The sequence below is a fragment of the Phalaenopsis equestris genome, unplaced genomic scaffold (assembly GCF_001263595.1).
Source record: "Phalaenopsis equestris unplaced genomic scaffold, ASM126359v1 Scaffold000134, whole genome shotgun sequence".
Lineage (NCBI taxonomy): Eukaryota > Viridiplantae > Streptophyta > Magnoliopsida > Asparagales > Orchidaceae > Phalaenopsis > Phalaenopsis equestris.
This window is the reverse complement of record NW_018164576.1, coordinates 453441-468264: the sequence shown is the minus strand read 5'-3', so window position 1 is coordinate 468264 and position 14824 is coordinate 453441. Positions and strand designations below refer to the sequence as shown.

General features: G+C 33.9%; 1 protein-coding gene across 3 annotated transcripts in view; it reads right to left on the bottom strand.

Annotated features, from left to right (window-relative positions):
* Positions 1-9640, bottom strand: part of LOC110021362 (polypyrimidine tract-binding protein homolog 1) — a 36566-nt gene extending 26926 nt beyond the window's left edge. Inside the window, exon 1 of one of the 3 annotated variants that reach the window (XM_020719825.1) lies at positions 9133-9640. In XM_020719825.1, coding sequence (XP_020575484.1) covers positions 9133-9318 — 186 coding nt within the window. In that variant the 5' untranslated portion in view covers positions 9319-9640. The remainder of the gene's footprint in view (positions 1-9132) is intronic. The other 2 variants (XM_020719823.1, XM_020719824.1) reach the window with 2 other exon arrangements.
* Positions 9641-14824: the final 5184 nt, after the last annotated feature.

Here is a 14824-nt window from a genome sequence, read left to right as displayed (position 1 = left end):
ATTTACCTGCAATGTTGAGATATGTTTTAGAGAAAATCCGAGCATAGTTTTCAGCTAGGGTTAACTGAATCAACGCATGTCTCTCATCCAAAAGTCTCATTTTCCACTTGCCTACAAGTTTGAGATCGATCGTCACCACTCTTTCTGATAACTTCCATAGGTGGGTGCCCCCACTGAAATTTCTCAATAAGAGCGGACTTGAATTTCTCAGTTAATGTTGAAATTTCTGAAGCAGAGAAAAATAGTGTTGTTTTCCCACTCTTCCTGCTTATCTTCTTAAGCTTATCTTCTTAAGAAAATTCGCTCGTACCATCACGACATTCCTTGTAGCTTGAGGGGAAGACAATAGTAGATTCCGCAAGATGATTACCCACCACGTGGGCGCAAAAAGCTTTGTCAGGATCAACCAAAAAAGAACAAAGCGCCATAACGACGATTCTTCAGCCCGCGTAGATGCAAACAGCGACAACGCAGTGGGCGTAGCTCGATCGGGTCGTCGAACCGGGGGAAACAGGTGGATCACGATCCCAATCGGCCCTACAGCTTGTCGACGAAACAGACGATGGAACAGAGGAGCGCACTCCCCCTTTTCTACAAGCGTGGAGTACAGGTAGCAGAGAATTCATTGTTGCTTGATATATATATGAATTAATGGATAGTGCCAAAGAATTCATTGTTGCTTGTTTTACCAATAGTGATAAGTACGAAATTTTTTTTTAAGTTATTGATAAAAGATAGGTGTGCAACTTCATTAACCTTTATATGCAGTTGTGCATTTCTTAAACCCTAAACATTTTTTCAGTCGCCATGATAATGAAAAAGCCAGAAATAATTGATGAATTATATGTGTACATGGAAAGATAAGCTAACGATGCTGATGAAGAAGACAAGATTAGTAATTAGTTAACTATATATATTAGGGGCGAATGATTATTTGGCATTCCTCCGACTGCAAGGCTAATACCCACTTGAGCACCAGGTATTATGATTTCAACAAAATTGAAATGAGTAGTTTTGAAATTTTAAAAAAAATACTAAAAGTTAATGAATACTTCTAGTTGATTAGTGGCTAACATATAACCAAGGAGCTACACACATAATTTTTTTGTAATTAAAGTGCTAGCCTAACTTGTAGTTCATCAGGATGCAAGCACAATTGGAATATATTTGAACAAGTATGAAATAGAAATTGTGCATTGATTCTAATCATGAAACTTTATAGGTTACTAATTTTGAAAAGCTTCATATCAAAAGAAAAAAGTAGAATTGATCATCACCATCTCAAATATTTAGTTCATGTAAAATATAATAGGGCTTTATACCCATCGTGATGTTATTGACCCAATATCTTTTAATAACCTTGACAATGCTAATGAGTTACAAGAGAAATAGTTGCTCATTCAAATGAAGATAATAATTTTTTTTACTAGATAAAAAGATTTGAAATGAAAGACTATTGCAAAAGCTATTGGTATTTATGAAATAAGCTATAATATTTGAGAGCAATCTAAAAGCAACAACAACAACAACAACAACAAAACCTTAATCCCACTACGTGGGGTCGGCTACATGAATCCTTTTTCTCCATTGCGTCCTATTTAGTGTCATATTTTCATTTAGTTCTAGTAAATTAAGATCATTTTTAATACACCTAGGTTTAACATTATTACAACTAACCATGAAGATGATGAGGGCAATCAAATTAAGATCATATAATATTTGAGAGCAATCTAAAAGAAAAAAAAAAAAATTTCACCTAGGTTTAACATTATTACAACTGACCATGAAGATGATGAGGGCGATAAACAAAAATATGACTTAAGAGATAATGATGATGTTGATGGCAAAGAAGAGGCTTTTTTGACTAATGATGATAATGATAATTCTTTGGATTATTAGTGTAATATCCTATGAAAACATTATGCTTTTAAAAAATTGTATGATTTTGATTTTTAAACCATTGAGGTGTTGTTGATTGTTGGGCCTTTGAACCAAAGCTTTCTTTTTTTTTCATTATCATCGTGTTGTACTTTTAATTTAACGATTTCATATCTTTTCGACATTTTTATAAATAATTTTTTAATATTTTGTATCATATTTAAAATGTGAGCATTGCGCCATGCACTGTGTGATATGGCTCCATTGTGATCTTCAAATATTTAGTTCGAGTAAAATATAATAGAGTTTTAATTCGTAGATATACCCATCGTGATGTTATTGACCCAATATCTTTTAATGACTTAGACGACGCTAATGAGTGAGTTACAAGAAAAATAGTTGCTCATTCAGATGAAGAAAATAAATTTGTTACTAGATAAAAAGATTTGACAAGAAAGACTATTGCAAAAGCTATTGGTATTTATGAAAGAAGCTATACTATTCGAGAGCAATCAAAAGGAAAAAAAAAGAAATTTCACCTAGGTTTAACATTATTACAACTAACCATGAAGATGATGAGGGTAAGGAACAAAAATATGAATTAAGAGATAATGATGATGTTGATGACAGAAATGAGGCTTTTTCGCCTAATGATGGGAAAGATAATTCTTTGGATGATTAGTGTAATATCCTACGAAAACATTATGCTATTAAAAAATTGTATGATTTTGATTTTTAAACAATTGAGCCTTTGACCCAAAACTTTCTTTTTTTTTTATTTCATTATCATTGTGTTGTACTTTTAATTTAACAATTTCATATTTTTTTTCCACATTTTTAAATATTATTTTTAAATATTTTGCACCATGTTTAAAATGTGAGCGTTGTGCCATGCACTAGGTGATATGGCTCCATTGTGATCTTCATGCTATGTTGTATCATGCACCAAATATGCCTCTTAGAAAAACTTGAAATTAAATTTTCAATTAAAAATATCATAAAAAGCAAATGTTTTTAGAAAACAAGAAAATCTAAATAAACAAAGCAAAATTTTTTAAATTGGAAAATGAAAAAATAGTTTCCTGGTTCTAGCAAGAAATGCGGTGGATGAAGGGTAGTTGTCCTTGTCTAGCTTAAATTTAAACCATGATTCATAGATATCTAAATAAACAAGCTTTAGAAGATGTGCTCACAAATTATTACAAAAGGCATCTAACAAGCTTTCCATTTTAGATATGCCAATGAAGCCCACTTTGCCCAAAGTAGCCATCCACTCATTACTAACATGAAAGAAAACAAAATAATCATCCATGCATATTTTTTAATGAAAATTTGGGAAGAAATCATTCTCTTTAAAAGAAAAGTTAAAGAAATTAAATTAAAAATATACATATACAGGCAAAGGTTTAGCATATATATAAAGATAACAAAATTATTATCGATATATACTTTTTTTTATGAAATTTTGGGTAGAAAAATTTCTCCTTTCAAAGAAAGTTTAATAAATTACACAAAATTTCGGACTAACCTAACCCTAAAGGGAACAACACAAACTATAAAAACAGTATATCAGTACAACAACAACAATAACAACAGGCTAATATCCCACTAAGTGGAGTCCGCTACATGAATTTTTTCTCAATTGTGCCCTATTGAGTGTCATATTTTCATTTAATTCTAAAAAATTAATATCATTTTTTATACAACATGCCCAAATCTTTTTAAGTTTATATCTACCATTAACATAAGTAGAATCTAAAACATTTAAACTCCTAACCGGATCATCAAATGGTCGACATTTAATATGACCAAACTATCTGAGACGACTCTATCTAATCTTGTCTGCCACTAGAGCTATACCAACCCTTTCAGAGATACATGTGTTTCGCATTTTGTCTCTAGATGTAAAGACACTCATCCATTTAGCAATTTCATCTCAGCAATGCTTCTCTTTAGTAGGCTAACATTTTGTGCCATAAAGCATAGCAGATGTCACCACCATCTTATAAAATTTTTCTTCAAGTCTAAGTGGTATTTTTCTATCCCACAGTATATTTAGATGATACTAAGACTATCTGGAAGATGAAGAATATCCCAATTGTCATTAATTTCAAAAGCTTTTTTCTCTTGTTGATAGAGTGAACCCAAAAATATACCAAAAAAGAGAGGTTCACCTAATGACCTAATAATTCTTCCTTTGTGTTAAAAATCTAATTATTCCTTTCAAGTCAAATATTACATATAGCACAATAGAGGAAAATGTTCACATATTTTTCACAGCATTAAGATCAAAGTTATTCCTCCAAATATTAAACGAAGTTAAATCAATAACCACAAAATTATTAAGCTAGCATAATTTGAAAAGTCTTCTCCAAATATTTAATCAATATCAATAACAAAACAGCCACACACGCATGCACATATTAAGGCAAATAGATTATGTTGAAGATCAAGTGCATTGAAAAATTAATGTAAAAGGTATATCCATGTCAATTATAGCTTGGGTAGGAACAAGAAATGAGCACGAGTCAACATAACTTTGAGATAAGTCAAATTCAGTCTAATGAGCACGCAACCTAGCCCACAGCTAAGCTAGCTTGATTAAACAAGTAAAAACCATAGCTTTTTCAGTTAGAAAAGGCAGCATGACTCACTCAGCTAATTCTGTCAACTCAAATCATGTATTATTGCTCAAATTCAACCCAAAAAAATGCAAGTTCATGTCAAATCAACATTAACCTCGTGTTAAGGATATCAATCAAGCCCGACATCCTCAAGTCATGTTGACGGGGTCAGGCAGATTGCCCAATGCGTATCCTAGTTTAAGAATAACATACAACTCACAACATGTTTTCCCTATCCATTGTTTTCTATGTGCATATACATGCCATCTATGTAGCATATGGCAACAACTAGAAAAACCATTTGACTCTAAACAGATGTTAGATTACTTTTATAACAATAATCTACATATTATCATGTTAAGAAATTACTACATAGGAACACACAATAATCTCCTTAATATTAACTTCAGAAATTACAATACATGAATACACTGAAATAAAAATCACAAATATGTATAATTTTCAGCTCAAAACAGCAGGGAGCAAAGTGGCAGTGGCCCCTGAGGATAATTGTTTCATTTCATCTTATACTTGTCTTTTGGTATGTCAAGCTTATCAAGGTGATGTTAGTAATGGTTCATATTATACTTTTTTACCATATTTGACCTCTACATATAAAATTAAATTTGAGCATTAATTACTCTTCTCATAAAGCAAGAATAAGTGATAAGGCAACTAAGAGTTTTGCTCACACATGGTGCGGAACTATACCTCAACTATGTGGTTGCACCATGGCAAGAGAATAATTCTACTAAGAAACCAAACAAATAACTAACATGAAATCTAACAAGAGATGGATGATCCAAATTAAAATAGTAAGGTTTTCAATAACAATTTCATTGTAAACATAAGTTAAAACCATTTAGCACCTTAATCACAATTAACACAAATATAACAAATTTCTTGAGTCAAGAATTAAAAAAAATAATACTTCAAATTTTAACCAAAACTAAAACAAATAAATAAACAGTAGCATGCAACTTGAAAATATAAACTCCTCCAGCAAAAAAAGTAGAAGAAAACCAATCAAACCAACTTCTTAAACATTTATATGACTTCAATGCATATCACATTATTTGAGGCCTAATGTTAAAGATTTTATTTTTGGCTTCAAAAGAAAAGAACGAGTACCTAACATTTCTAAGTAATCCAACAAATCATTCACAAAGAGAATAAAAACTATTGCGAAATTCTATTTTTAAAACCACCTCTGTGATGTGAATATCGCAAATATTTGTTATTCCTCTTTTAGCTTGCAACAATGGAGTTAGAAAATGCCATTCCCAATTTCTACCATCTTAGGCTATCTTTAAACACGAAACAAGGTTCACTAAAAGGTTTTCCATTTTAATGACTTAGTAAAAAAGGAGATAAGAATAAGAGATACTCCGAAAGATTGACAAGACATATAGTGACGGGATATGCAGCTTCAATAACTTAATTAATAACAATCAAATACCTTTCATAGAAGATTGAAGCCCCTTAAAAAGGCCAAGAATCATAATATATTCCTTAATACATTTACTTTTAAAGAAAATAAACACAATAATGTATAATTAAAAGGGAACAAACTTAGAATTTAATATGACATAATCTAGCAATCATGCTTGCCTTGCATCACATTTTTTTCCATTTATTCACAATAAAAGTCATCATCATCATTAGAATTGTTGTAACTATTTGGGATTGGTTATATAAATATCTCTTTCCCAATCATTCTTACTTTTTGTTATCTTAAGTATTAAACTATTTTTCGCAAATCATTTTAAACAACTTGTACCCCTCTTATCATAGATCTATCTCTTCTCCTTCTTAATTCTCTATGATTAATTTTATTTAAGGTCGAAACTATTGGATGCATTTTCTATGATTGGACATGACCAATCCACCTATGTGTTTTTTTATTGTGTTATCTTCATTAGATGTCAATCCAATCATTCCTCAACGAAATCATTCTTTAATTCATCATTCCATATTTTGTCAGCATGCATCCTAATATCCTCACTTCACCCACACTTAAAGCAACTGTCTATAACTTTTTAATTCTCAAAACTCAAATCAATATAACATATTAAACCTAATTGTATTTTTATAAATTTAATTTTAAGTCTACAATATCCTCTTATTGCATGATAGTCTTCATTTTTCGTTTTAATCGTTCAATCTTAACTCTAGAACCTAAATCCTCATATGCATCCCTATTTTTTAAAAAATATTATTAATTACTTAACCAATCAATAGGAATAGAATTCATTTCTTATGTGATTCATTGTGCAGTCAATCTCCAAACAGTAACTCCTGGACCATATTCTCTTATAAAAAAATAGTTTAAAAATGATTATCTTTACTATCAAGCCAATAAAGCTAGCATATCACATAATAAATATTTTTTATAATAATTCTAAGTCATGTATATTCTAAACTATTCTTTGTATTTAGTAATAATTATAACTTCCACTTATTTCAAACTTTATTTTCTCAATTAACTATGCAAGTCAAATTAAACTTCTTAGCCTGACCAAATTTACAACTTTTCATCCTTTTTCTTTTAAAGAAAGTTCTATTCTTCATTGTTTTATAATAACTTTCAAATAAAAATATGGATCTTCTTGAAAATGCTCGACAACAGCAACTATTTCTACTAACTACAAACAAAAAAACTTGAACTTTGAGATAGAAGTCTTCAAAATAAAAACCAATCAAGGAAAAAAAATGACAATATTAAGATGGAGATGTTAAACTAAAGAGCGTAACATGGTAGAAATCATATACAAAAAAGGTTTAAATATGTTCCTTTTGTGATAAGGCGTTGAAAGTAGATTTGGCAAATACAAAGAGTAACGGAAGAACAAATAAGGCTAGTAAATTGATTTAATGTGAAACATTTGAAAAGATAAATTTCTAAACCATGATAAAAATAGCTAGAAGCAATGCAAAATGAATGGTAAAAGTTAGAGTTGATGTCATAGGTTAACATGTAGAACTGAACATGAATTAATGGATGAAAATTTATAAAGCCGATCACAATATTTGGCACACGGTCAATGATGAAGATATGAAGGGATTAAAAAGTTAAGTCCTAATTCCCTTAACATTTGATTAAAAAAATGGATACCAAAAATGTACATACAACCATCTATTTATTGTTGGGCACGACACATGCAAAGTTGAATAGTGTAAATTTATACTAGAAGTATGTGGAATATATGTATAAAATAAATATAATTATAACAATAAAGTTGAAACAAATTACAATTGAAACGAGATATTGAGATTAGAAGGATGCACTTTAACCTATTTTCACAATTCACTTATTCAAAGAAACCGTTGAGTACCCATTTATACAAAATATACATTGGGCTTGCAAGGTTAACTAGTAGCTCTTTCAGATATAACTTTTGAGAACACTTCCAGCAAATATAAGACTTCTTATTTAAAATCAAATATAAGCCTCAAATGATCTGACTAAACCCCATTTCATCCTATAAGGCCATAACAAAAACAACAGCATATGACCCAACCCAAGGCCGATCCCTAGTCATGAGAGACTACAGCTAGAAATCAACCCTACATCTTGCGAGAAGTCAAGCCCATGTCCAAAACTCATGCAATTTCTAAGATCTAAGGCAACCAACAGAGCAGCACATACAGCTACCCCTTTCTAAGATTGTCTGCATCATAAAGCCCAAGATGCAACAAAAATTAATAATCCAAAAACCTATGTGTCTGCTGAAAATTAGACATAACAGCTAGAAACTATTATTTAAGATGAAAATTGTGCATCTAAACAGCTGTAATGGACCAACTGCAGTATAAATTTTCACAAATTACAATGCATGGAGATAGGTGCCGATAATGTTGAGGAAAATGATAGTTTATGACTAATTTCTGCAGAATGTTGAAAAGTAAGATGAGGCATGCTTATTTTGGTGTTATAAAATTTTTTCCACAAGGCTTTAGATTGATTAAAAAAACTATCTAACTTAGTTGGTTCTTAAAACTGAGCAAGTATCCATGCTGTTGGGAAAAAATAATGTTAGATGCCTGAAGGAAAATTTGTAAGCACCGACCTTAGAAAACAGTGATTGGGCATGCAACAGCAACGCAACCCATAGAAAATATGGAAGATTCCTTCACTTTTAACAAGCTCACTTGGCTTACTACAATTAAATATGGTTTGCAGCTCATATCTGAAAAGAAGACTATCACGATTACTTGCATGGATAAAAACTTGAGGAAAATCAAATGAATTTTTTTTTAGCGTAACAAATCGCACAAGCGCTGCGCGTTGCTAATTCCATCTCAAATTCATGGATGCGTTGCTTAAATACCCCATAACAACAGTCCCACTATTCCAGGGTTACAAAACATTACAATAAGTGTATTATTCAATATAATATATAATCAATCGGAACAAGTTAAAAAGCAAGCAAACTCTGAAAATACTTATCATATCAGCATAAAATAGAACGATGCCAGGAATGATGCCGGGTAGTAACAAAGTAAAATATGATACACGCCAGACGGTAAATAGTAATAGGGTGGTAATCCTATCAAACTCCATCAAGTAAGAAGTTGATCGATAACCTAACGCGGAAATGAAGACGGAAAATCTAGAATAGCCACTCACATACTCAACAAAAGCCTGGTTGCGGTTGGCACCAACGTTGCACTTGGTGTTGACGATCTTACCGAAAGGCTTGCAGAGTTCAACGAGCTCCTCCTCCGTACATTCCCATGGAAGGTTCCGGAGGTGCAAAACTTTGGAGGGGGTCTGCGTGTACCGGAACTGTGGCTGTCCGGAAGAAGACGACATCTTTTATCTACGTCTCCGATCTAGGGATAGCTGAACTGCAGCGATTGAAAGCAAGGTTTCTTTCGAAGCCGGAATTCCTCAAAACGTTGGCCAGTTACATCGGGTAATAAGGCTAGGGCTAGGAGGTTAGGAAGAAGCAGAAGAACCCTAGCTTTCGTTTGAGAATTTCTTAGAGAAAAACGAAGCCAAGGCAAAGGGATTTTCCTACTCTGCTCGGACGGAAGAAATCTGGCACTTCGCCGTCATTCTATAATCCGTGCATCCGGTCCATTCGAATCCTGATCGACCCCGACCATTTATGTGAACAATAAAATTCGATTTTACATTCAACTAGTACGGATATGAATTTATTTTCTTAACAAAATATATTTATAAAAGTTCATTTCTATTTTAAGGCTAAGGCTATGTTTGAGGAAGCTCCTTTAAACCTAAGGTTGTGGAGTGGAGGGAGGAAACTACTTCTCACAAAGAAAAAAAAATAATGTTTAGCTGATGAGCGTCAACCAATGCTCACAAAAGATCATTTCACCGAACACCGTATCGCAGTGTTGAATCATAAATTGTCATTTGTGAACACGACCCGAAAGTTATAACCAGACGAAGGAAAAAAGAGAAAGAAGGTAAAATAAGTCTAGCATTTAATGTAGAGAGGACCGCGAGAGCTTCCTTTATTCGTACTTTTTCCTCTTACTTGTAGAATAGTGTTTTGTACAATTACAAAAATTCGCTCTTAATATCATTGATGTTCTAATAAATCGTATGAATTTCATATTATATTTGTATTATGATTTGAATTCTAATATAACAATAATTGGTTAGTTGATTTGAGTGGCGATTCCTCCTTATGTATCGATCGAGGCGCATAGTCGAGTAGCGATCTTGTTCGTCTTGATAAAAGTGGGTTGATCAATTAGCCGCAATGAATGGTTCCCAATTGTGCTTTGGTTGGTCGAGACTGCAGGCGCGGTATGTCGTTCGGATCTCTGGTTATAATATGACGATCGATTCTGGATCACGCAGTTAGTTGTAGGACGGTAGGAGTCTCGATATCGTCTATGTTGTTTGATTGCTTTGAGAATCACGCTGACAGCGTTGGTGTATACATATTAGTTCCTCGAATTTCTCTGCTCATTGAAAGTGACACCTACGATGAGAACAGTGAAATTATTAGCATTCATTAGTACTAATTTTGATAAATTTGATTTGATAGGTATCTATCACTTGGATTATATGTCGCGAGTGCTCTATAAATAAGGTCATAGGCTTGACATTGCATCTGTTGCTGGTATTCTTCCCTATAGAGTTCTATTGCACCATGTCATACAATCAGAGAGAGAGCTCCTCGTGGACCCAAAGATCCTTGTCAGGGTGGGCTACGGACCCTTGACTTCTGTAAAGAGGAGCAGATTTATTAAAGAAAAACGACTAAGGATCGAACCTACACTGGTTGATCAAGTCGACCCATCTGGAGGATCCTGAGAGGCAGGTGTCGAAGGTCTCTCATCGGGAAATCATGGTTCCTGAGCTTGGCACAAGAGTGAGCTCTGAGGGCCAGGAGGTTCTGCTCACTGGAGGCGTAAGGAGGGTGGAAAGAGGCCGGAGGAAACAGAGATTTGTATCTCTTCTTGACTATTGTTGCAAAGAGGTGAATGTACCTCGCAGTAAGAGAAGGGGAAAAATGTTTGGACCTTTCCTCAATAAATAGATATATGTGTGTAGAGCTTTCTTTGGCATCCACCAGTCTTGAATGGTTTCTTTACATTATTCATATGTTGATGAATTGGTTGAGTCGAAGGATCACCAAGACGACGGGCAGTCGAAAGACGATGCGACATTTGTTCTTGCTGCAGCAGCCAGTCTGCAGGCCGAGCTCGCGGGAATCCTGTCAGCAGTTATTTCGAGAAGATACCAGCCACCCGACTCTTTTCCTGCTATCGACACTGAACAAGATAGAAAATGGAACATCGGTCACTTTCCCTTGGAACCATGGAGCAACAAAAAGGGAGGACTGAGTCCTTGATGGCAAGAGGTTGTTCTTCAGAGGGAACGGTCAGAGGCTTTGCGCAGGGGCTCTTAGTCTCTCTGATGTCCATGTGCTCGGTCATGTTAGCCCTGCAAGTGGAGGTTGCCACTTTGCGGAACGGATTGGACAAAGTATTGTGATAGTTGGGAGCACCTTGTTAGTCAACTGACTTGTGCAAATTTCACCACAAGGATGATCGAATGGAGCAGCTTGGGATAGGAGGGGCGATTGTCATATGAAGGTTAACTTAGAGAGGGTATGTTCTGACTGAGGCATTGGAAGACCCGTTCATAAAACACTTTATCTCTAACCAATAATAATGTTGTTTGGAAATGAAACCACATTTAAATAAATTTAAAAAGATTATTGGTGTGACACTTATCCTTATGTGATGCGTCATTTTATGCATTCGTACTGCATGAAACCATGACTCCTTACTTTATGCATTTTGATTCATGCATCCGAGCTTTTGATTTTCCTCCCTCTATTGTTTTGCCTCTCGACCACAAAATGATTTTTCTTCCCCTCCCCCCCCCCCCCCCCCCCTCTTCAGCTTTGTCAATAGCGCTGATTAGTTGTTATTGACAGAGAAGGAGTTGCAGAAGAAGTATGTTATGCATAGCAACGTCACCCTTCATAAGTTGTCGAGGTTCGTGATCCCGACTGTTCTTATGCAACAGCATAATAATGCATGCAATTATATTCTCTGCTTATCTTTCCTACTTTGCAACAACAAAAAAAAACTTGATTCTGGAGAAAATAAGAATTCTACTTTTTAATATATATATATATATATATATATATATTGTGATACTACACAAGTATACGTATGTTATCAAGTAATTTAGGACTTTTTGATGAAGTCATGAATATCACAATATGCACTATTAAGTAACAAACTTATATTTTAAAAAGACAATTACTTGAACTAAAGATATTATCCAGTAATTAAAGTTCAATTCTTTTCTGGGTGTTTTTGATATTTTGACAAAATAATAACAACTTATAAAAATAACTTTAGTTTTTGTAACATAAGAAACACTAAATATGAAATATTTTTTTTCCTTTTCATGAATCAGTAACAAGTATAGAAATTATATTGTAGAAGTATGTAAAATTGTTTTGTGTCAAATATGAGCAATATTATTCTCTACTCTTACTAGAGATTTTATAAAGAATATTGACTAATTTAAAGTTTGAATAGTTCTTAAGATCGGCTAGGTAGGGAATATACCAGTTCTCACTCTAGAGTTCCCTTGATTCCCTCAACTTGGGGGCTAACATCTCGTATTAAAACATAAAACAACAAATCAAGTTAGGGGTTTTAACCTGTCACATTAAAATCTTCTAACTCTACACCCTTCATATATTACTTTCCTATTTATTTGCAGTCAATCGTATGAATTACATTCTTATCCATACAATCTCATGTGATTATATCCAATTATTGACTGAAACAATACCATCCTGGTTCTTATATGCTCTCACAACAAATTTTAACATCCTCATGGCCCAAATAAAGAAGTAAATGAAGTACATAAAGTCAAATCATCACAACTTCTTCCAACATTAAAGATCAATACTTTCCACAACTTACATCCAATACTTTAATTACTTATCATTTTAAGGAAAAAATATAAATAAAACTACTTAGAATTCATGGAGAAAATAAAATCACATTTTAGTTTAAAAGCAAAAATCATTGTCAAACCAACAAGAAGTTTCAATTAAAAACAAATGTAGTAACAAAAAGATAAAAACTTATCTAAAATCGTCCACCAAACTCTTGAAGTTCCTTCAAATTTCTTATCTTCTTACAACACTCTTAACTATCAAAATAAAACTAGAAATAAAAGGAAAAATAAATGTAGATTTTTTGTGTCTGAAACTTTCCCCAAAGATGTGTAAATTGCCTCTTCAAAAGCTTCTTCAATAATTATTTCAGAAACCCTTCTAAAAATCAATACTTCCTTAAAATCTATACTTCCTTATTTTATAATTTTCCAAGAGGTGCATTGGTATCTCTTCAAAAATGTGTCCAAATTCAATGTATTCTCTAAGGGATGCCTCATTTCACGAGTCTTTTAACCATATTTTCATTTCTAGTGGTTCTAACCACCCTCTTTAGCCAATAGGTGCCTCAAATGTCCATTGAAAATTTGTCAAAATGAATTAACCCGTCAAGTAACTGTCACTAGTGCTAAAGTGCGGGGCCTCTGGCACTTAGGCGCAGGCTTCTTTGTTTCACTGGGGCTTAAGCGCCGGATCTGGCGCTTATGTGACAAAATACTTTTGCACCATTTTTGCATTTTTGCTCTATATTTGATCATTTTTCACTCATTTTATCATTTTTACCTTTTTAGATGTACATAAAAAAAACACATAAATATCTTACATTAAACCGCAATATCTCAGAAAAATGTATAAAAATGTGTATGAAACACAATATATTTTAGGTGTATCAGTCTGCTAGGGCGACGGAGGTTATGGGTGGAGATCTAGTCTTCTACCTGGACCAGTTCAAATATGGCCTCCGGTTGCCTTTGTGTTGCGAGCTTCAGAGCGCCTTCAACACATATGGCCATTCCGACAAAGTTACTACCGAACTTCATAGCTATCACGATGACATTCATTCTCAATTGTCTTCAGGAATGCTTGTCATGGTCAATCAACCTATTTGCGTTTTTTTTTTCAAGGTTGATGAGGAGGGATTTGTCATGTTTTTTTTTTTTGCGGGCAAAGAACTTTACTTGCTCAGAGTAGAACAAAATAAAGTTCTAGAAGAAGAAATTTTTGGTCGGATCTTGTTTCGTGCTATGGGATATTCAGATCAAGTTGTTAGAGCAAATAGTGCACAAGTCAAAGCCTCTCCTGAAGAGTAAAGAATTTTGTTGGATGATGCTGACTGATTGATGCCTCTCAATCCTGAAGTCTATCATAGACTTAAAAATTGTCCATGTACAAACAGGCGAGATGACAGAAGAACAACGACACCTTTATGACATTAAGGATGAAATCTGAGCAAGGGCGGCGAAGAAGAAGCTTGTCGCTAAACATTAGAGGCAGAAGTGTCCGTAGAGACAGGTAATATTGTAGGAGACAAGGGACTCACGCCCTTATAATGTTTTCTCAAGATCATTGCCTCTCTGTCTGATCATAGTTTTGTTATTTTAAGACCAGGTGATTGGCAAGGTCACTGATATTCCTCAAAAACGTTCTTCTTGCTTTGTTAATGCAGGGGAAGGTGGCGACTGAGAGTGAGTTTCTAAAGGGACTTGAGATAGAGCAGCGATCAGAGCTCTCTTTTCTTTTGTTGTAATCATGTCGTTTGGTACGTCATCTACCGTTGCCGCTCCACCTAACCATTAGGTCGGGGTTATTCCTTTGTTCCCTTCTCCAAGAGGGACAAAGTGAGTCGGGAAGCCGCTTCTGCCTTATCTAGTGCTTCATCGGGGGAGTCGACTTCATCCTCTGAATGAAAGG